Raw genomic sequence first — 24225 nt, 5'->3', positions numbered from 1 at the left:
GCCTTCTATTCTTAATTTTAAATGTACATCCATGCAGTTTTCACTTGTGTCCTATGGTTCAAGCTTCACTACTCCTTTTGAAGAAGTCCGGTATGCTGCCTTTGTTAATATGTTTGTGGATTTTGAATACATGCATCAAATCTCCATCAACCTGTCAACCTGTAGTGCCATTGTAGGACATTCCTTTAAGTCCTCTGTACTGATTCCAGAACAAAAATGTCTTTTTTTGTTCACCAAAATTGTATATAATACTGTAAACAAAGCTTAACTAGTATATTGTATAATTTTTTAACATGACGTCCTATGATTTGAATTCTAAATTTTTATTAGAAAGCCCACACACAGCATGTAATGTATATTAAATAAAAAAAAAAACAAGTAGCATACCCTCTGAAAAAAATATTCTCTGTCATACCACAGAGGAAGCACAGGCAGCACTGGTTCTTTGGAGAAAATGTTTTGCTCTGGAGTGCTCTTCCGAGTCTCAAAATCCCCTGAAATCAGGCGTATTGAAACTGAAGCTTGTCTGGCCAGTTAATTATCTAATAAATCATCGTTCTGGACTTACCATCTTCAACATCGAAAGCGTAAGATGACAGCCGCAGTGTGGTGTTGCAGTAGTCACATTTGAAGCAACTACGGTGGAAGAATTTGCCCTCTGCACTGAGGCGCTCCATCACGTAGACTCTCTTCCGGCAGAAGTAGCAGACATCACTCCCGCCAATGTTTTGGGGAAACTCCTTACGTAGAGAGCCCTTAAATGAAGGAAACAAAGCATTAGGTTATCACTGAAGAATTGAATGGGATAAGACCTACAAATAAATTATACTAGAAAAACTTTATCGGCAAAGCCTGGGTTTCTTTAAAGAGGAAAACATAAAACCAGGCGGCTGATCAAGTCTGGTATGAAGATCCAAGGCTTGGCGGGTACAAGGCCACAACAATACTCCCACAAAGCACGTGGTGTGAGGCTGTTTCTCGGATACACTGCCAAGGAGTCCATAACTTTGAAACAAAAATGCTAATTAAAATCAGATGTGCTTTTTTAATAATTTGATTCCCCAAAGTGGAATTAATAGCATTACAATGACATTGACATAAGGGCGTGTACATTTTTTTCTTTTGAGCTCTTCAATGATTTGAAGATATGGAGCTTACCATTTCAAGACAGACAACCAGGGGGGGGGGAAATGAGAAATCTAACCTAACCAAAGGGGTTCTCTTGTTGGCACACTGGGCAAAACTCTATTAAGGGAGCGGAATGATTATCATATTCTGAATGATGCAATTTGTAGACTGTGGCCAAGGGCCAAGAAAGTACCTTTAGAGCTTAATTATGCCAACAATTATAGTCCTTCCGATGCTGAATATAACCACATAATCAGTATTCTAATATTTAAGAATAACTGGATGTTAATGTCTTTCAATTGTGCAATCATTAAAAGTTCAACAGGTTAGAAGCAAACACGCAGTTAGGAAGCCTGTCTACTGTTAAAGGGGAAAAAATACTACTAACAAAACAGGATGAAAGACACTGCTTAGAGCAACCTGGACTGAATTAGTCTGCACACTTGCTCAGCTACATTCTGCTACTACATGCCTACACTACCAGTTCTTACCAATTCCTTCTTGTCAAGAAGGGGCTTGGGCTTGTCTTGCGTTTGAAGCTGATTGGCTATCTGTTCAGCCAATGAGCTCACTCCACCTGTGTACATCTTTATATATCTCTACTCACAGCAGAACATTGATGACAGGTTTGAAGGACAGAAATGAGGGAGAAAAGGAAAAAAATTAAAAGGGGGGCAAAAGATTAAAAAAAAAAACTTGAAACTACATTTTGGGAAAAAAGAAATCCAGCAGCACTTATTTGTTTTATCTGAATGGGTAGATAAAGCATTAACTTTTCCAACTGTTGTTCAAGTAGCTGTTGTCAATGATAGCACATCATTTAGAAAAAAAACCAAAACATATAATTAACTCCACCACTATACAATACTTTCCATAATAGCATGTAACAGTAACAGAAATGCAGAAAACAAGAGAGCAAAATTAAATGTGCAGTACAGTATTTGAAATAAGATAAATGAAAAACCGGTCAGTGTTCACAACACTTCAAACAAGCATGCTCCTCAGGGTGCATAAAGAAAACCAGTTAGTATTATCGGTGAAAAGCACAGAAGTGTTTTTGGCAAGAGCCTATTGCAGTGGTGCACTAGTTAGCATCACATGCCACACAGCAGACTGTCAAAGCCCACAATGTGCCCTGGGCTCTAACTCACTTACAGCTCCAGGGACACCCATTACTCAGGATGAAAAGAAAATTCTCTATGATTGCAACACATACAGCTTTTAAACAATGTTCAAAAACATTTTAACTTCAAATTGCCAAGGCACAAAAAGAGCTCACAGATGCCAGCTGCAATGCCAGTCCACCAGTGATGTAACAGAAATAAGTGAAATTTTCCTACAAAGAGCTAGAATGGACAAAGAAAACTTTCTGAAGATTCTTAAACATTTCCTCCACATGCAGAGCTCGAACAGCACACCTTTAGGGTTTTTGCTTTCACTGTTTATTTTTCAATCATAATCATAATTTTCAAACATAATTAACTTCCCTTTGAATATCAATTACGGGTCATGAAATCTTCACTAGATTCCAGATTTATAAAAACTGTTAACTGAAACAGTGTAGCTCTCATCATGGAACTGTACATCCCCCTCATTCTTTAGAAAAGAATACCTGTCATTCAACTACTGATGAAAGCAGCATGTAACCATAAAAATATATGAACGACAGAGTCAGAAAACAATAGGAACAAAATGTGAGTGCAGTTCTGGGATTAGTGAAGTGTCACTAGTGAAGTAGATATTAAATCTATGTGAATGACCAAAGAAGCAAAACATTCAGCAACCTTTAAGTGAAAAGGTTCACCATTATTCCATAAGTAAGTAATTTTTACAGTTTTTAACCAGATAACAGCATAAGCTCATTGGGAGGGTCAACAACCTGACTATTCCGTAAAACAAAATTAAAATATATTACAAAGCCTTGATCATATATCGAAAGACAGTTTCAATATTTATCAGAAACGTAGTTATTTTCATAATTAATGATGAAACACGGCTCAGGGGACACAAACGGAGAATGGAGGTACTTTTATATATAGTAAAAAAAGTTGTAGGAGTGTAGAACAAGTTACATAACCATGTTGACTTCAATCCGCAGATCAATTAACTACTTAAAATCACATTATCAAGACACCATAGATTCAAATGAGTGCCTCTCATTCCATTGTTTTCAAACATCAAGACGTCCTCTTCAGTCACCTACTGGTGTTTCCTAAAATCACTTGTGTTGACTCTCCCATAACAATTTTATAATTGAAAATTCTGGTTTTTGTATTGTTTTTTTTAGTTAACTATTATGTTAGAGACCTGAAATGATAATGTCCTAAACAGTTTCTTTTAATTCAGCACTTCTTGGAACGTTCATGTTTTTTAAAGAAAGTCCCCTTGGATATTCACATCAGTTAAGTTAATAATACCATTTTCTAGAAGTAAAAACTAGTGTTTTGCTCTGAATCATTACATAACAGGCATTAGAATTTAAAGCAGCATCAACAAACAGAAACAGCGCATGCTCATAATTTTTTTTTACAGATATTCTGAGTGCTTTAACATGATGAGCTATTGTGGACTTCCTTTATAAATGCAGTAAAAGTAAAAGTCAAGTCAACTTTTACTTTTTTTTGTTGCCATAAGTAAAACAGTCTGCTGGCTGTCATGATAAACTACAGAAGGTATGCCAACCATTTAACTCTGAATATGGCAGTGGTGAAAAAGTAGGATTTCTACAGAAGGCTTGAGAGCAAGTTGAAATTTTCTTGCAGTGCTTCACAGTTTGGAAAAAAAAAACAGCTCACTGTACTGTACTACTGTAAGGAGTGCCCACTGTTTTTAAGAAAAGAACAATCACATTTTGAATGCAAAAAGGGCGAGCTGCAGCCAAAATCTGTAAACACCACGAAGAATTCCATGACATCACGTCAGTTTCATTTTGAGGATCAACCCACTAGACAAAATAACTTGCTTTACACCACCGATAAATCATGTGTCATGGATTCCTGATACTAACACTGAGCACAAAATGTTGACGAATATCTTTTTTCAGTTCAGCGGATTCGAGAACATTGCCTTGATAGAGGTGAGGGCTAAGGAAAGAATTCACCAGTTCGGCTTTGGGCACACCTACAGTACACTAGTAACTACAAATCCAGTGGTCTTTTCTTATAAGCCATTCTCAGTAGAGCATGCGAGCCAGAACAAGGGTTAGTGCTGAGCCCACACTACAATCCCCACTGGGGCTACCTGTCGTAGGGACCCTGGGGAAGGAAGGTCACTGTACTTGTCTGGGCGAAGACTGCGAGACAGGTGCCACTGATCTACAAAGAAGTGCCGCGACGGCTTTTTCTTAGGCTCCGGCAGAGGAAAAGAAGACAAAAACTATTTAACATATTAAACAAGACCTCACAAACACACTGAGAAGGGAGGATGCATAGAGAGGTTAATTTAAAAAAAAATGAAGAGAGTGTAAAAATTAACCATTAAAAACCCATTTGGGTAGGCAAGGTACTGTCAGTAAGAAGCAGCCAAGATAACCCCTGGTCAATAAATGTCATACACAGACAAGTCTAAAGGAATTCTTTAGTCTTGAAGAGAGGTTCTTCAACAGAAAAAGTCAACCCAACAGACTGGGAACAAGAGATCCTTCAACTAATAAACTATTAACATTCCATTATGCATGATGTATTGAGCGGTGTCTTCGCATTTGTAACATTTTTTGTGGATTGGATGAGTCTGTAATACTGGTATCACTTCATCTATTTATTTTATAGATATATGCCATAATAAATCAAAAGGGACAAACAAGCTAAGACAAAAGTACTTCAGAAAAAGAAGTTCAGATCAACTCCTCTCAGAAATGTACTGCAGGATGATTGTTAGCAGTGAAAGCTGCCACGATAATCTCTCTGTCACTGCAAAGGCATTACAGATCAAAATTAAAGATATTTAACACCAGCCCAGTAAAATAATGTTATTTCACCTGTAGACTGGTATGGTTCTGTTGACAATGGGAAGAAATGTGTGATGCCCTCTCCTCAGTACTAGGAGTATACGTAACTTGGTCATCACAGTAAATTAATGGCAACATCTGCAGGAAAAGGTAACACCGTCAGCTAATGTACATTAAATGAACAGATGTTTAAAGACTTAGGTCTGCTGCACCCAAAACAGCTGTATTTAACACAGTTACCCATACTTTATTTGCTAGTTAGCAATCCAATGCATGCCATAAATATCTGAGAAATATTATATTGCCAAGCCTGTTTTTCACTTAATAAACTTCACTTGTTTCTTTATTTAAAAAAACAACAAGCTGATTCTGTTTTATAAAGTTTATTCCACATACTGTGCATGTTAGGTATGTTAAAACCCAACGGGAACAATGCACTCACTGATTTAATTATTACAAATTAGGTTTTCCAATACTGGCAATAGTGGGGGTCACTCTGAAGATTATATTGGAGAAAACGTAACATGCAATTTCATATACAACAAGCCAAACACAATGGTAATAGAAAATATTAGGCAAGGACCAAGTCAGGAGAGATTCTTAAAATGCAAATAACCCCCACAATGTACTCAGCTTGCCATAGGTTTCACTATACTAATCAAATGAATAACCCTGTATGATTCTGTAGTGCAGTATCTGAAAGGCTCATGCTTATTTTGGTTAATTTTGGTTATTTTGGCAGCTGTTTTGCAACACTGCTTGTTGTGTAAACTGGCTCGTGCTGCCCCAGTTACCCGATCTGAGACAGGCTTGTCCTCTTGACTGGGGCACTCAGCCACATCATTCTCTCCCGTCTACAAGAGCGACAAGAAAGTTGAGAGCACACAACCATCATTCCAGTGCATTTAAGTTTAACAAACCGTGTTTAATCTTCCACAGGAAACCAATTAACTTTCCTCCTCTCAGCTGCTTACTTAAAACAGTGGGAGAGATTTAGAAACATTATGTAAAAGGTGGCTTTCTAAAAATGTTAAAACCCTTACTTCTACACCTACTTGAAAACACACTGGGTATAAGTAATCAAAACGGAAACCTACTTTGTTTCTAAGCTGCTCTTGAACTATTTCCAGTAGATGTTGCCATAAAGCCAGAATTTTCATTGTTTCCAACACACAAAAAAGCACCTTTTGTTGTCCTACAGACATGATACAGTACAGTATATCCCTTTTGTTACACCCATTTATATCCTGATTATTGGAATTGGAACAAGTATTAATATAGCATGTAAATGTCAAACATGAAGGGAAAGGGTTCTTTAAGCCCTTAAGCAACTTCAGTTTAAAACCTTGCCCGACATTAACCCTTTTTTGTTACCACAGAGTAAGAAAATACTGTATATAAATTTGCAGTTAAATTGTCCCAAATCATTTGCAGTACTTCAAAACCCTTAACAATCAGTGGCTACTACAGATAATTAAATTTAATAGTAAAGTTAACTTATACTATTTTTGAAAAACAGATGAATTTTGGAAGCTCAAGGTGTATAGGAGTTTAAAGCAATGGTGACAAATACAGAAAGGGAAGAATTAAAGTGTGCCATGGACAAGGCACAGAGCATCACCTGCACATGGAGAGAGAGTGAGGAAGAGGTGGAGGAAGAAGGCGTGAGAAGAATGATTTTCTTTGGGCAGGTTCGAGAGCTCGTCTCCTTTTTGGCCTTTAGAAATAGGAGAGGACAGGCTCAGCTCCACTGACATTCACTCTACGTTGCCTGACTGCCTACAAAAACTCCTGCTCTGACAAGCAAAAATCCTGGGGATAAGTAACCAAAGAACCACCAAAAAAAAAGAACTAGACTGCATTTGTTGGCAAATACACCTCTGGATAACTCACTGAAATTGTTTAATAACACTCTCAGATGTTTTTTGGCTCATCACTTCAGCCATCTGCAACACCACAATCTATATTTAGAAAACAAGTGTTTTAAATATTTACCATATATCACACAGCTGGAATGAGAAACAAAACCGCTTTAACTATTAAAGATGGGATTAAGTCAGGGGCGGACATGAGTCACAGATTATTGGAATTTTTTGGGTCTGCATGATTATTAGTGAAGCTTAAGATAATTTAATACGAAGTATTGGACTTTATTAGTTCTGCTTAATTTTTCTGTACTGTGTAGTAATTTGAAAATGTGTATTGCACGTATAACATGCTGTGTCACACCAACAGTAAAGCCTAAATAGATGGAAAAAGGTCAGTAGATGAAAAGGGTGTATAAACCACACAATTCTAGTGGGGGTATGTGTGCTGCAGTCCCATTGTCCAAAGATAAAAGTAAAACAAACCTTTTCTCATCATCCTCATCTTCACTGTGTGACAGGGTGGCAGACTGATATTTTATTTAGTATTCTCATCATGAATGGCATGTACTGAACCATAAAATGTAATCATTTACAGGGTCTTAAATCTTGTGTTTGATATTGACTGGTTAGATATTGGCACAGAACACAAATATACTGATGTCAAAATTACCACAAAATATTTTTAGAATGGACAGGCTATATAAGGACATACTATTTCTTTTCTCAGTCTCCGTATTATTTCTTAATTACGTAAGCTACATCTAAAACTGCATATTCGAACTGTCGTCCCCATGGCTTCTCTCACCCCTACTCCCCTGCCTCATAGTACTCCATGATCTGTGGGTCACACCTCCATCACTAACCTCCATTTACTCAAGCTAGACTGACAGGAAGAAATAAAATTAAAAGTCAACCATGAAATATAAGTATAGACAAAATTGGAACCACCTGCTCAAGGTTTTCAGTCTTCAGCAAGAAGCAAACAAAAAGATGTGACTGTGGAGGTTTATACTTTTTTTTTTAAAAAGGGCAAAAGATCCACAAAAACAGTCTGCATTAAAAACAGCATGGTTAATAAACTACAGATCACTTATTTGGTACTTTTTTCTCCATATTTTGTTGTACAACGTGTAGGGAACTCCTATTCAACAGTTAACGGATTTAAGGACAACTAGGCCTAAGAGCAACAAGGCTACACACATCCACACTGGGGAGGAGAAGGGAGCTGAGGCTCTGGCCTGAAACAGGACACTAGTGTACAACCACTACACTACACAGCATTACATCAGATACCATACCTTCTCCTTGGGAGGCAAAGTGTGGCACAGAACTGTCTCTCTAAAGCGGAAACTTAACCTCTCTTGTTGCTGGGTGCGTCTCTAAGGAGGTGAATGTGTCGTGAAGCAGTGAAGGAAGGAAAGAGCATGTAATGACAGGGTATCTGGTAATTTGTAATTGCAGTGGTATGTCTGTCTTATTAGTTCAAACTAAGTAACAGATGCGCTACATGCGCTGATATGGTGTTTCTCAATACTTTCAATATTCCAATAAGATGTCAACTTTAAAACGTTTGAAAAACAAACAAACGCTACACCACTACCACTATTTTCATGATATGGGAGAACAAACAAGGTCGGAGAGCAAAGAATGTGAGCCTGTTTACTGTTTACTTCAGAATTAATTAGTTCAGTCTGTCTAAGCACCTGAACCTAAATACATCGTACAGCAAGTAACATAATTATGAACTCAATAACAGATAATGAAAGATTAAATGGAAGTTTATCTTGGAGTGATTGTCTGAAGACTGCGACAGGAGAAAAACAAAATCTGAACGTATAGTTCATGGATTTGTTTATTCCTGAATCATCTCTAATGGCCAAACAACTACCAGTGTATTTTCCTGCCTATTTCTGACTGTTGTAAGCAGAATACCAATTGACTTTACATAAAAAATATCAGTTTTCTTAAACTCCAATAAAGTTCTGATCTTTTCAAAAGTGTGCACACATAAAACCAAAATGGTGATCGTATAAAAGGCAAACAGCACCATTTCCTCTTTTTTTCCCCAAAAATCGAGGGGAAAAAAAAAAATCGAGCTACCGACATTGCTCGATGATGAAGTCACTTATGAAAGTGGAGATGTAACGGAATGTATCGCCGTGCCGTTTGCGCTCCAGGGCTGGGGAGGGCAGGCGCGGCCGGGTGAGTCGCTCTTTACCTGTCTCCACTGCGGGACGGGAGCGAGGCGGGCCTGCTCCTTCGGGCGCACGGAGGGCTGGGTCAGCAGGCGCTCCTGGTACGGTAGGGGAGGCCGCCGCCGCGTGAGAGAACAGCAAGAACAGCAAGCGAAACCCACCCCGCCGCGCGAGTCAACAGCGCAACCCCGCAACAGAGGACGGGCGTCCAAGGGACAGAAGAGGGAAAGAATGACATGATTCATGGAGGAGTTGCCATCAGTGCAGGACAAAAGACAAAGTGGATAATAAAAATGCCAGACCAACAAGAAATGGGAAATCTTAGTGGGGGGGGGGGGGGTTCTTCTTTAAACTACTACAGAGGACACACCCAAAATATCAACCTAGGAGAGAACTTGACATTCTTTGAGAAATGAGCAAAGTCACAGATAAGTAAAAACAAAACCCCTTGCTTTGTTAACTGATACTGTGAAACAGCAATGCTTGCATTACAGATGCAGTTAATTAATTAAGGGCTTCTACTTTTATCAATATGTCACAACTTAATTTTTGAATGCCTAAAATTCAGCTTCACCTCAGGTTCAAGACAGAGCCACTGGAAACCATTTGGTCCCATCCCAAAGGATGACAATCTGTAGAAGTCTAGAGATTCCATGCAAGTCAAACTAATGAACTGTAAAAATGTGTAGAGTTTAAGAAAGCACAGAGGGTTCAATCACTCAAAAACAGTAATAGTCGTGCCAATGAACATCACACATTTTTCAGTATTTGTTAACTACAAAGATTGCTCAGAAAGATCAGCACAATATTGGTTTAAAGGAAAAAAGCCTCCATGGCAACACCATATAGAAAATGGAACAACACTGCCGTTTCACACCACTGGGTATACATCTAACATCCAAACTACTAGAACAAGCAGCTTTCTTTGTTTTGAAATATCCTTAAAACCAGTTTTTGTTAGAAAAGGTCTCTGTAAAATGCACTTAGATATAAACATTCATGAAAAAACACTTTTAATAATCTTGCATTTTGAGACCGACCTATGAAAAGTGCACTAAAAATAAAACATATTATTTTTCAAGAAACTATGCTTTAAAAACTAATCTAAATGTTTGTTATGTTCTGCAGCTCTCTTGCCCAGAATGTTGATCTATTCTATCATGTTTCAGCAATATTTCCACAGACAAGAGCTATACACATATGCTTTTATGCTGCCAGGCATAGATCAGAAAAATGCTCTTTGTGTAGTTAGAACAAATGGTCTTTGAGTAGTGGTACAACAGATTCTACATTTGCATTGCTAGTTCTTAATTTCAGAAACTAGCAACACAAAATTTATGCGTGAGACACCCACTTCTGGGGACTGATATTCCAAAATCCTTAAGTGGAGCTCCAAAACATTCTTATATCCATGTCAAAAAAAACATTTTGAAAGCTGAATACAAAAATCATGTTACTGGGACATACAATTTTGTCGGTATCGAGCTCTTAATAGAATTAATATATTTACAAAGTCCGTCCTTAGAAAGCAGTAGCTGAAAGGTTTAGGTCTGTGCTGCCCAACTCCTTCTTCATTCCCCCTCTGCTCTTTCCTGCTCCGTTTGCTGAGGCTCACCTGTCTCTTGAGGCCGGATGACTGTGCAGGAGCATTTTCTTCAAACTTGGCTAGCAGCTGTGTGGCCATGGACTTCACTTTATTGTGATTTCCAGAAGTCGGGTCAACCCTACGCTCTGCCAGCGTGCTGACCAAGGGCGGCCTCTCATCGCGATAGCTCCGGGGCACTTCCTCCTGAATCAAAGTGGCAAACGTAAGCTACAAAAGCTACAGCCTTTGCAGTGCAGCACAGTCGTTTTACATTGGGCACTACACAGTAATGAACTTTAAGACTCCATGAAAAACCCCATTTCAGTTATACACTAGAAACTTCGGAAATCAATAACACTGAAACTGAGGGACGAACTTTCCAGGTCTTTACATTTTTAAGAAAAAGTAACTGGATTTCACGGAAAAATGATATGTAAATATCAGAAGTTAAATGTTAAATTAAACACTTAAAGCCGTTTAAAAAAAGTGAAAAAAAATTAATACTCTTGAAGAAGCAAGCCAAGAAAAAGAAAGCAAAACAAACAAATGACCTGCATGTACATTAAGGCAAAGAAGAGAGTTCTGAAGAGTAATGAATTTAAAAGGCATTGCTACCATTACAATTAATATCATGTAACATTTCACTCACATCCTCAGACTGGCTGGTTTTTCTCCTCTTGCCAGAACCATCCACTTCCTTTTCCTTTTTGTCCTACAAGAGGGGGAAAAAATGTTAATTGTCACTTAAACGCTCCCACAGGAAGAGAGGCAGGTCAGGCCATTCTCAGAGTCGCATTAGGGCTGTACCTTAGGGTTCCGTTTGCGAGAGATGCTCTGACCCAACTTGCTGAGGAAGGATATGGGAGACTTAGTGTTGGAGATCAAGGCGGCTTTGTCCTCTGGACTCAGATTATGGTTTTCTGAAAATAACAACAAATACCTGAATATATACATGTATACCTAAATATCTATAACTCTATCTGTAACTATATACAGACCTACTAATTTGTACCTGGTTTATAATTCACAGATGTTTCACCTTATTACATCAAGAAATAAAACATTTAATATTCAATCTTTTTTCTTTCCAAAAAGTAACATTAGGATCATTTTTAATAGTGATTTGAAAGGCACAAAGAATTACCAAAACAAAAATCGTGCTGAGGAAAGTGCTCAGCAGCAACACAGTGGTACTCACCACCAGGGGGCACTGTGTCCTTGAACATCTCATAGAACTGGCTGAGATACATGACCATGGAAAGCTTGTCGGGCTCCCCCACCGAGGCCATCTCTTTCCCCGTCATGATGGGCGAGATCCCAAACTCCCGCTCTGCCACGTCAAAGGCCAGCTGGTTGTTCTTCTCCAGGTTTTGCTCCTCCAGGGATTCAAAGTCACTGCGTCCAGACACGAAGGAAGACCAGAAACGCATCAGATCAGCACCGGCACAATGCAGCAAGAATAACCACATACCTCCACATGTTGAGCATTGAGTACATGCCTCCTAATGAGCGGCACAGCATGTGCACTCACACTGGCTCCATAACACTCTCAGTAGTGTTTACAACATTCCTCTGGTATCAGATCAAGACTACCACGTACACCACAGCCAAACTCTCTTTCTTAAGATTCAGCCAGATCTGTCATGTTGGAACAGCTTCTATGACATAATGGTTTTCCAGAGAAAAACTATTTGGGAAATGGGTGGAATACTACAGTTGTCAAAAATATTAAGAAAGCACTGAAACCTTACATGATGTTTGCATTTTTCTCTTTTCTTTTAAAGATGAACAACCACAAAACCAACACTTAACTTGTGTCTTTGCTAATTTTCCGATTAATGCAATAGAACATGAAAGCATGTGTAGTTTCTGTTTGGAATGAGATAAACATCGTAAGAGAACTGTCCAGTTGTGTCTATTTACAGTAAGTAAATGTGAAATATAAAGTGCTTCAGTACGTCCTTTATGTTAAAACTGATGAGTACAACTCATTTAAAAATCTTGCATTCAAATTAAAAAGAGTATCATTTTGTGTTCAGTAAGCAAGTTAATTAAGCTCCATTTACAGAGTAAATGCTCTATTTACAAAGTCCATATGACATTTTACAGAAATTAACTGTAAACATAAAGAATCAGTTATTTAATCTCTGATAGCTTATTAACATGTTTACAAACTGCAGACATTTTTGAAGAATGAGAAATTGTTGCAGTTACAATTTTAAACAAAATAATATTTGCCTAAAACCATCAAAAGGGAAAAAAAACTATTTTAAAAAGAACACATAATTGCTTATACAATGTATAAACATCAGCCATATTATCGGACAATATTATCAGACATACATCTATCTTGCAGAAACAGGTGTATTTATTCTGAAACACATCAAATTTGTAAACCACAGTTATTGCACAAAGATACCATTTAATTAACTAATTGTGGGGGTAAGGCAATTTTGTGTACCTAATTAATTTAGGGTTGCCACAGCAAAAGCTTGAATTCTTATACTTTGTAACTGTACGCTATGCCACATAAAGATCAAATGGATAGCATCCATTTTCTGAACATTAAATGGATCCTTTCAAAAGATTTTCCAGCTTATATGAGGATGTGTACAGAGCTTTACAGTACAGTCAAGTGTGATTTTCCATATTTATAATTACCATCAGATAAAGCTGCCATAACAGTTTGTCCCAGTTAAGATTAAACATTTGTCATGATTAAATGGTCTCTTAACGGTCTTGATGGTCTTCATATTCTGGCCACATATAGAGACCATCAAAATGAAAAACATGCTTCAATTCATTATCAATTTTAAAAACATACCTAAGTTTCTGTAACATCTTTGAGTTTTTGATATGTACCGTATGATAGGGGAGGGCATGGTGGTGCAGTGGTTAGCGTTGCTGCCTCACAGCACTGGGACTGGGCTGAATTGCGGACATGGGGAACTATCTTAGTGGTGTATGTATGTTCTCCCCATGTTCACAACATATGACTCACTTGCGGCTAGATTCAAGTCAGACCTTGAGCACTAATGGTTGGAAAGCTGCTTAAGAATGAATCAAAATCACTCCAACAGGAAGGCAACAGGAAGGACATTTGACAGCTGCGACAAATCCAGCTTCACCTTCATCTTTCTCTTGAGACTTTCAAACTCTAAAAGAATGGTCTGGCCTGCATTTTACTCTGCATGAGTACAAATTCAATGTTCGCTTTATAACCCTTGAGAATTCAACTATAATTTTAAACATGTTTAGTAAAGTTTAGTCACAACAATAACTAATCATTTGTTTTGGAGTGTATGAGCATTGAATTGATTACACAAGATTGACTATAACGATTATTGGCAACCTCGTAACTTTAACCATTTTTTCACCCTTGCTATTACTAGTACCTTTGTAATTCATAAGCGAATGATCAGCTATTTGTGGAACCACAAACAGTTAAGTATGTTTACTCTTGTATTGGTCTGTTTTACACATTTTCTTGCGGTATTAATACAATTGTGTATTGTTTACTTTCAATCTGTGGATGTGTTTTTTTTTTGTTTTGCTCAACTGAGTCCCAGTAGCCATAAAAGTACTCTCAATTTACCATTCCAATTTCTAATTGTTACAACAAAATCAAGCCACCTCATCACTGCACTACAAAGCTTACTATATGGTAAACAACTTTTAAGAGGTAGCACATGATAACTGTCTGCAATTACAAGGGTATTTCCATCTGGGCTTTATTGTACAAATCTCTATATAAAATGTTTTGACCTTCAACAATGTCAACTTATTCGGACAGAACTACTCACATGAGGTCAGGTCGGTACCGGTGGATGATGGCACAGAGAGCTAGTCCACTCTTCCAGGACATGGTGAGGTCAGTCACATTCACATTCCTGTATCCCTCAGTCTGTCGCTGGCACCAGTTCAGCAATTTACTGGATCTAGCTACTGACTCTGAAATTGTCAAGCATTATATTTTTGTAATGAAACCACATAATTTATCTGCCATAATAATCATGCAATGCAATAAGGACAGGGGAAATTCCTAATACAAAAATTAAGTTATGAAATGTTGCAAGCTGCAAATGTGCAAAAATCTACTCTAGTAACCACGCTAACATGGTATCATTGGTGGTGGTAATTAGTTGAATATAAGAGAGCAGGTGTAACAGATGGGAGAAAATGAAAAAAATGTTTTCAATCACATGATTCAGAATTAAAGGCAGCTAAGCAGGTTTTAAATGAAATTAAACAGTATTTCTGAAGGAAAAAAAAAATATTTTGTAGGCTGCACACCAGTTATAGTTAGTGTAGATTTTAGTAAGGATGTTTGTGTTAGATTCCAGTGTAACTTTGATTAAGGAAAACTATAGAGCAAGCCTCTTCAAATACTCTTAAAATAGTTATAACATGCATTTTGTCTATATTCATTTGTGAAATTACCTTGAACAAGATTTTGAAGCTGACAATTGTCTGAGGACAAGAATAATAAATAAATAATAATAAAAACATTTAAGCAAAGCAATATTAGGCTAAGGGAAATCAAAACTCGTAACAGGAGTCAATGCACCCAGAAATCTGGAAGAGATATTAATGTTTCTTTCTGCCTATTATTATAAGGGCACACTTTTGAGAGCGGTCTTTATTCAACAAGAGAAAATAATCTCATTACCTGTCTACTGTTATAATGACCTAGCTTCTCAAATAAGATGCCTTTGTTCCCTAAACAAATATCTAACTTCAAGCCTTTTTTTAACATAAAACCAAATAATACTGCAACTGTACAATCAGCTTACCATTTCTGGAGAGTTTGGGGGTTTGAGAATTAACAGCATTTTCCATTTCGACACGTGGGTCCCTGGATTCTCCTGTGTCAATAAGATGCCGCACCTTCAGAGAGGAAGAAGATAAAAACGAAAAATTACATTTTTTTACTGTTCACTTTAGTTATTAAAATTCTCTTACAGAGCTGTTTCAATGAAACCAGTAGCAAATACTGTGAAGCGTGAAGTCTTGCTCGTCACTTGCCTATAAAGAAGCACCTAGCATGTTATTGCATTTTGATGGTGCAATCTGAATCCAACATTAGTTATGTTCATACTGCAGCATTGCACTATTTTTTGAAGAAATGCTTTTTTCTCATTTTCAGGACATTTCTTGCTTAGTGATTGTTTTGCTAATAGGCATTAAATAATTATTATTTTAAAATGAAATCATGATTTAAACAAAATCTAAGTTTCAGTTTTCATAGTAACTTACACAAGTTTGATTTAAATAGAAAATCAGTTACTAATACAGTTCTAATGAACAAGTGAACCTTTTAAATGTCCATCTGCAAGTGCCACCGTGAGGACACCAACAAGTTCCTTTTTTCTACATCTTTACTTTTTATTTTTGGATATCACTCTAAAACTAGCATCTCCAATCTACTCCTGGAGAGCTCCCAATTAAATCAGTGATTCTAGAGGGGGTAGGAAACATTAATTGGGATAGATTGCAGGTAATTGCATGGTCCAAAGTCCTCTTAATTCACCACATTGTTCAAGTAATCAATAACTTACAAGTGTTCCCAGTCTGACAAAACTGTTGATTTAGAGTAACAAATGTAACATCAGATTGAGCCTTTCCAGAACCAGGGCTGGGGACAGCAGCCATAAAATGTGAAATTGATTACCATTTTATAGAAACAGGTGCTGTTTCAATTACACACCAATCTTGGCAAGTCCAGAGAAACTAGTATAATGTGACATCCCATAGCTGAGAGAGTTCAATCATTCCTGCACCTTCAGGTTTCCATAACTGTCAGGACAAAACTAACATAGGTGATTATGACTGTTCTTGGTGAAACATTGCAGTCTATTCCAGATTCAGAGAAATGGCATGACAGTGGAGTAGTGGTTAGAGCTCTAGAATCCTGATTGGAAGGTCTAAAACCTCCTCAAAGACTGAAGGTCACCTGAAGGCCAGGATACCAGACTCCTTCAATGATTATTTCACATTTTACAGCTTTGTTTAAGCCAGTGCAGCTCCACTTTAGTTTGTGCTGGCCTAACTTTTCCTAGTGATGACTTGTCACAATTAAATATCTCCTTTCACATATAAAAAACTGCACATGGACAAGTACATTTCATGTGTTGTACCTGGCTGGGCCTCAGTGCATGAAGGCTGATGTTAGGGTAGCGTGTTGTTGGATCAACACTGTACTGACTGAAATTCTTACTGACGTTCTCTGGAGTGGTCTGAGGAAGAAGGCGGTAGATGCTTTCCCTAAAGTGTAGAAAGCAATATATTAAAATCTACCGAGAGCACTCTCTGCTGCACTCAATTATCCATTCTCACACACACCTTCTAACACACAGTCATGTTCGGCAGTTATCTTACACAGAACAGTATTAGCGTTAATGCCCATGGGGCAGTACTCCTGATATAGCCTTCTTAATGCATGCCAAATCCATAACCCCAAATTTCCCCCATGAGAGACGACAAAAGGGAATTAAAATATCATTATAGTTAAGACATGTAGCCCATCATATAAGATAGTATTTTTTACAATTGCCCAATCAACACCGCAAGATGCTGTTAAATGCACAGCTCAGGAAATCTCCTGCATCTCTGAGCAGGATTTAACTGTGGCACAAAGATGGCTTCTCCACTGTTAACTGGAAAAAAAAAGTATCTTCCTCAAGTTTTAGTAAGCTGCACCTTTCACGTTTGTGAAAGAGTCTGTGATTCCCTTGATCCTATGGATCAGAATTCCAATCTCTTATTTTTGAGAAACATTCATACAGTCTCAATTGGAAAACCAGTGACATATTGGAAACGTGACATTCTCTTCCAGTCATGTTAAGAGGGTGATCTGCTGTAATTCACAGAACTGGTTTCAGTATTATTTCATTACATCACTATGGAGTCAATTCTCTTCTTTAAAAGGAAGACTTGAATAAGAGTTCCCTCTCGAAAGGGCTTTTCAAAAATGATCTTGCGCGATATATTCAAACATGCCCTCTTATATATAGAGAGACGACGGCAGTCCCTACCGCTCAGCCAAGACTTCAAGAGGGGAGTTGCCTTGTGCCCAGCTGCGCACCATCCAGGCTGAATCCATGGCAGCTAGAAAGCCCCGAGCAATTCCAGTCCCCATAGGCCAAAAAGGCTGCAGGAAAATACATTACATAAAGGATATAGTACCACTGAATTATTATAAACGCTTTTATAGTAGTGATAAAGTAACTAGTGTACTACAACAGTACACCACCATGCATTTTTACATATATATAGTAGCATACAGGCACAATTCAATAGGTTTATGAACAAAGCTGAGGTAGGTACAGGTATAGGGTGCAGCCTGCGCTGTTGTTACAGTTTAGCTCAGCTCCTGGTCTGCTTTTCACCCCACTCACCTCCAACAGACTGTCCCCCACCAAGGCCACCAGCAGCCGGTGGCCATTCCTCTCGCGCACCAAAGCCGCGTTCTCCGAGGCGTACATGCAGGTGAAGTCAAACATGGCCACGTCCGGCTGGCCATAGTGGTTGATGGCAAAATCCAGCCTGGGCAGCTGGTGATTGGTGGAGAAGTCGGCAGCCTCGCGGGCATAGTTGAGCAGAGCCTCCTGGTCTACGTTCTCCCGCGACAGCAGCAGCTCCGTGTCAGCATAGTCCTGAGGAGGGGTGACGACAGATGAAATACTGCGGCTGGGATTCTTTTAGAGCCAGGGAGCACAAAGTCAATAAACGGTTAATAAAAATAATCTCTTTCAGTTTCTTTCCACTTGCGATTCAATCTCCATCAGAGTATTCAATATCTGAGACATTTACTTTTAGTGGACTACTGAACAGTTATCAGATTCTCCATTAGGAATTCTGACTGTAATCCATGACTAAGTACAGTATCAACTGGGTCTTCAACTTCTTCAAAACATGAGGCTAGTAAACCCAAACTACATATAAACCTGTTGGCAACATCTTATCGGACTCAAATATAGCGATTTGAGGTTCACACTGAAAATACTGTTCAGTCATTTGTTGTGACCTAACCAAAGGTCAAAATGCAGCCACAAGAAATAGTAATAAATAAGCTCTTTACATCTTCAAGTGCTTTGAGATGATTGCTTTTAAAGTCATAACATTTAATGACACGGGAGTTTTCGTAAAAGGGACATGAAAAGGGCATTCCTTTCCTGTGACTACAGGATTATTCACGTGTTTTCAGGGTGTTTTAGACTACATTCTCAGTATAGTCTGCAATTTTCACAATCCCTGCTTGGCAAGGAGGAAGCACTAAACGTATATGCTTTATAGCCTGAAGACAGGATTGTGCTTTTGGGTTCTGCAGACAAGAATTTACAGAGCAAATTGCGTGTCTACTAAACTAGACTAAAGCATTATTTGTATCAGCCTACCCAAATCGTCTCACAATTAAATTAACTGCAAAGACAGAAGCATAAATACACATAAAGGAAACTCAAATGGTGTCAAACATTTGTAGAGGGAAAATGCACATTTGGAAATTCCCATAAGCACTGTGCTATTGTTTAATAACTGTTCTGTTCATGTTTGTACTAGCATGTCTTTTTCATGAATTGGTTCCTTCTACAGTTTTGGGATGGGTGGATATATAATACATTCACTCTTTTAGGTCAATGATCTAGTATAATGATATCCATACTCCATGGATCAAAACTGATACGAATTAAAAACAGCAGCAGTGATCCGGCAAAAGACGGATCTTACAAAGCCAGATTAATGAATGACTCTAACCTTTAGTGTTTTGAGAGAGGTTACTTGCTATTTTGTCCTATTAAACCATGACAGAAAAGTGAAAGATTCCAAGGTATCAGCTTAGCAAAGTAATTTAACATGGATTCCTAAAACCTTTTGTATAAAAAAAAACTTTCCTTTCATCAGTGCAAGGGTGTAGCCATGAACACTTCTCTGCATCTTTCTATTTTTGTAGTTGCTTTAGTTTTTTTATGGTCTGTATTGCTACTCGAACTAGAACTTTACACTGCAATATCTCACACATTTTTGTACATTGAAATCACTTATTTTCTACAGCTGAATGTCATTTAAGCTACCCCTGCAGCACGTTACGCAATGGTTTTGTGGCTTGGGCTTGAAATACACTTTGAGACTGGAAATTATTTTAAATTATCTTATTTTTTGTAGTAAATGTACTGCCTTTTACAAATTTAAAATTTTGTAAAATTCTGATTGGTTTTAATCACAGCTCAAACAAACTTTAGCTCAATAAATTCAGTTTAGTACCAGGCAGCTGGTATCCATGTGGACAGTTGTCTCACCTCAACATAAAATGGTCGCTAAAATAAAAGAAAGAAAATTCATGGATAAGCATTTTGAAAGAGAGAATATAAGAATACTAGTTTAATGTGCCTGATCATCTCCAACTCTTTTCATTTAGGTTGAAATTGTTTATCCAAGTGCCAGAAGCATTAGTGCTACACTTGGAAACAATATCTGCTACTTTATGGGTTAAGCCAGTTGCTGATCATGTCTCTTCAGCCATCCTGCATTCTGGCACAAGATAAAGAGGCCCTGAGCTGGAACCATGCATTTCTTCACAGGGTTTTGAAATGCTCATTAAGAAATAGATATTTTGGCATCTATTAAAAAGGACTAACGTGGCATGACAACACTGGTGTCTACAAAACCCGTCTCTTCGTGATGTTCCATTGGCTCTGAGCTCCAGTAGCTCTGGAAAGTAATAAAATGGCATTTGACACTGTCTGTGCTGCCCTTTATGTTTTGCATACTTAAATATTTCAATTGCTATTAACTACAAATAGTTTTGCAACCTCCTGCCGGGAACACTTCGAAAATGTAACTGCATTAAAAATCTGTTACAATAAACAACTATACCTTGTGTCTGGAAGATAGATTTTCATACATGTCTTTATAATGCCTTGGAGTGTATGTACAACAGATAGTATGGGAAGGGGGCAAATTCTAATTATTATAATTCTGCCAGGCAGCATTTTGTTCTTAACAGCAAACGATCCGGAACAGTATTACCTGTTACATTAACTAGTCTGATGTCACCCAGACATCTCTCTGCCCTGCATTATCCAAAGACCTTTGATCACTCACATGCAATATGACTCCTTTCTCCAGCAGACTCTGTTTTTTGGCAGTCATGACGAAATAGTGCGTGTCGTCCTTGTAGTAGACGATATTTTCCAGGTCAATTCCTACAATCAAGGGAAACGAATTTATTTTTCTTGCTCAGTGGCCTTCATACCTTACTACAATTCATGACGCAGACTGCATAAGGAAATGGAACAGAACAGATCATTACAGTTTACAAACGTACACAAAAGTTTCCATTTCAGTACAAGAACTGGAAACAAGCCAGAAATTAAGCAGTTGGCAAGAATTATTATTTTTAAGTCCCATTTTTAACCTAAAAAAATGTCATTGTTACACCAAACTGATCTCTGTATCTGTGGCTACGTTGAGTCAGACATTTATTCAAGTCTAAGATTCATGGGCTCCCAGGAGGCACAATCAATAAAGGCTTTTGACCAAGTGCAGGCTGAATTCCATGATGCAGGCATTGCGGTCTGAGCTTGGGTTGCTTCACTAGCCAACTACCCAAGGACTTGAGAAGGACTACCCAACCCAATGCACACAACTGGCTGACCACTATCAGGAGTAGGGTTGGAGTAGTTGACCACAGCTCTCACAAATCCCAGCCACACAGTGACCTCTGCACTTTCTACTTGCTTGCAAACTCACAGTGCTGTAGGGATGGGCCTCTCCTTCAATCAAAACTAAATTTTCCCAATAGGGGATTTCATGGCCTCTGATGCTTTAAACAGATAGTTGTTCAAAGGTGGGCAGGTCAGAGGAGTCTGCCTACACTTCCTCATTCTCCCCCATGGGCAGTCGAAGGGTTTGTAGAGACATGAAACACAGAACTGGAAGGACCTAATTGGGTGGGTACAGAACAAAACGTGTGATTCTAATTTTAAAAGAAAAGATTATTTACAATATTCTTCCCAAGTAGCTCCTACAGTAAAAAATCTCACTAAGGCTCAGATTGGTTCAGATTCAACAGGAAGAACCTAACTGGGGGAGTACATGACAAATATGTGATTCTTATTTTAAAAAAAGATTTACAATATTCTTCCCACGTAGCTCCTACAATAAAACATCCCACTGAGGTTCAGACTGACACTATACTCAATACATTACCAGGCTTGACTGCATATATTTAGATGGGTTACAGGGATACCAGCTAGCAGAACGCTGCATTAGTCTTATTTAACAAAAACAAGGACTTGGGCCAGAAAAAGAATGTGTCGTGCCGTTTAGAATGGGCATGTTCTGTAGATGATGTTTATAAAAAGTTAGGAGAAGCATGTCAGGGATGAGTCACAATGAGAGTAGAGCATAAGAATTATAAGGTTACCACATTGGAGGAAGAAAAGTGACAAGCCACATTAGAATAAAGGGATGATAAAGGATATAAATGAGGCCACATTTTAAAAAGGTGAATGAGATGATGCAAGAACATCCAAAAACTGTTAATAGTGGAAATTAAATAAATTTCAGAACAAAACAATGGGGGAAAAAGCTCTAAGAATTGCTACCACAGAAGCAGTCACAGGATGAAGTAAGAGAACAGAGAGCAGTAACTGAGAGACGTTGGTTTTCTTGCTGTTAATTGTTAGTATAGCACTGGTCCTAGAGGAAGACCTTCAGAGACACAGAAGGGTGAAGAGAGGGTGGTCAGAGAAGCAGAAAGAAACAAACAAGAGTGAGCAACAGTCTCAAAAAGCATTCGGACAGAGGAGAGAGTAGCAGAAAGTACAGTGATGGAGAGCAAAGCAAATTCTGTTGAGTACATGGAAGGGATACCCAAGTAGAAAGGTCCAGACTAGGAGAGGTCTGAGGTGACCATGCATAGCTGATGAAGACCTTGTTCAAGAAGCTTTGAATAAAAAGGGACGTCATGAAATGGAATTAGTTCTGGAGGGAGGGGATATGTGAAGATCTTTTGAAATTACAAATAAAAAAACAACACCAACACTACCTGTAATTAACACCAACCAAAGTCTTGCACCAAGCTGTTTTCAATTAATACTAACCACTCAGAGTAAAATGACAGTATGTTTCAGTAAAACGGGACATTAAAATATATTAAAAGGACTTAGCTGACCTGTAGCTTCCCGCAGGTCCTGGAAAAATTTCTGGTTGAAGATGAAGGCCACCCCACTGATCTCTTCCACCTTGGCTTCGGCAGTGGTGTTGCGGTTGATGAAGTTAGCCGTAATGGCAATGGCCAGCTTCCCACGAAACTCCTTCCTGCGAAAACCTGTGAGGAGGCAGAGCAGAAGTGAAAAGATAAGCCACACAACAACACGAAAGGCAAAATCACATAGCACTTTCCAGTGGACGTTATTGTAATCAACACATAACAAGCAGTTTTTCATCATAGAGAACCCATTTTAAATGCAAATATATGACTTCCTATATGGAAAAAGCTGAACCACAAGTATTCATTGAATGTTTTAAAATTTGACTTGGGTTGACAAAAAGGAGGGATTTTTAATGCAGAAATGATCACTTTCTGACACTTTTCTCACATAGCAGTACCTGAGGCCTAGTGAGGCCTCACACTTATTTTGAACTGACTGAATCAAGTGCTCACAGACAGGTTTTCAGGGATGTTAGCCGGTTATACCTAGTGTTACATTTGGTATTTAGACATTATATTTTCCAAACACAAAGAACTGCCATTAAGCAAATTCATAAAGGTTGCATATAAGATTGAGCCCATCATACCACTTTGATAGTCCAGTAGTTAATGGAAACAACATTCATTTTTTGAAAAAGGATCCAGAATTTAGCCCTCAACCACCCACCTGGGAATACTTTTTCTGATACTTAAAAATATGTATGTTTTGACTCTCTGCCCTTATTTCACCTACAGTGAGACTCAAAGTCTGAATGTCACAATATCTATACAGCTTTGGATCTTATACAGTAATGTGAGAAAGAAAATACACCCTGTTAAAAAATCTATGGTTTTACATATGAACATATGTAACATATGAACTTCACCTAATCCTCTCAATGTCCTAACCTCACGTGACAAATAACACACACATTTTACTTTGTCATTATTTATTAAAAAAACAGCCAACATTCAAAAGCCTTGTGTGAAAAAGTAAGAGCGCCCTGCTTTCTTATCAGTTAAGAAGGTAATTAGAATCAAGTGCTGCTAAACAAGTGTGCATCATTAGTGGATTATCAGGTTCAGGTTTGTGGAAACACATGACATCAAATGATATCTGTGATGGTCTTAGAGAACGAATCATTGCTGCTCATCAGTCTGGGAATGGTTATAAAGCCATTTCCAAACAATATGAAGTCCATCACTCTGCAGTGAGAAAGATCATTTATAAATGGATAAAGTTCAAGATGGTTACCAGTCTACCAAGGAGTGGGCACCCCAGCAAATTCAGACCTAATGTTGCACCTACT

General features: G+C 38.2%; 1 protein-coding gene across 34 annotated transcripts in view; it reads right to left on the bottom strand.

Moving 5' to 3' along the window:
* The window catches only part of mical3a (microtubule associated monooxygenase, calponin and LIM domain containing 3a), a 140843-nt gene that overhangs the window by 48624 nt on the left and 67994 nt on the right, over window positions 1-24225 (bottom strand). For 24 of the 34 annotated variants that reach the window (XM_088647014.1, XM_088647012.1, XM_088647020.1 and 21 more), the window contains 19 exons: window positions 22898-23053; window positions 20824-20924; window positions 18120-18377; window positions 17757-17872; window positions 16860-16986; window positions 15516-15609; window positions 15163-15192; window positions 14526-14673; window positions 11921-12117; window positions 11530-11642; window positions 11372-11434; window positions 10753-10926; window positions 9161-9235; window positions 6696-6791; window positions 5869-5928; window positions 5105-5212; window positions 4369-4476; window positions 1620-1727; window positions 569-755 (listed from right to left, as the gene is read on the bottom strand). In XM_088647014.1, coding sequence (XP_088503140.1) covers window positions 569-755; window positions 1620-1727; window positions 4369-4476; window positions 5105-5212; window positions 5869-5928; window positions 6696-6791; window positions 9161-9235; window positions 10753-10926; window positions 11372-11434; window positions 11530-11642; window positions 11921-12117; window positions 14526-14673; window positions 15163-15192; window positions 15516-15609; window positions 16860-16986; window positions 17757-17872; window positions 18120-18377; window positions 20824-20924; window positions 22898-23053 — 2319 coding nt within the window. The remainder of the gene's footprint in view (window positions 1-568; window positions 756-1619; window positions 1728-4368; window positions 4477-5104; window positions 5213-5868; window positions 5929-6695; window positions 6792-9160; window positions 9236-10752; window positions 10927-11371; window positions 11435-11529; window positions 11643-11920; window positions 12118-14525; window positions 14674-15162; window positions 15193-15515; window positions 15610-16859; window positions 16987-17756; window positions 17873-18119; window positions 18378-20823; window positions 20925-22897; window positions 23054-24225) is intronic. The other 10 variants (XM_088647032.1, XM_088647031.1, XM_088647026.1 and 7 more) reach the window with 10 other exon arrangements.

This window comes from Lepisosteus platostomus, chromosome 9 (genome assembly GCF_059453375.1).
Source record: "Lepisosteus platostomus isolate fLepPlt1 chromosome 9, fLepPlt1.hap1, whole genome shotgun sequence".
NCBI classification, from domain to species: Eukaryota; Metazoa; Chordata; class Actinopteri; order Semionotiformes; family Lepisosteidae; genus Lepisosteus; species Lepisosteus platostomus.
Note: the sequence above shows the minus strand (reverse complement) of the source record. Positions and strands in the feature narration are given on the sequence as shown.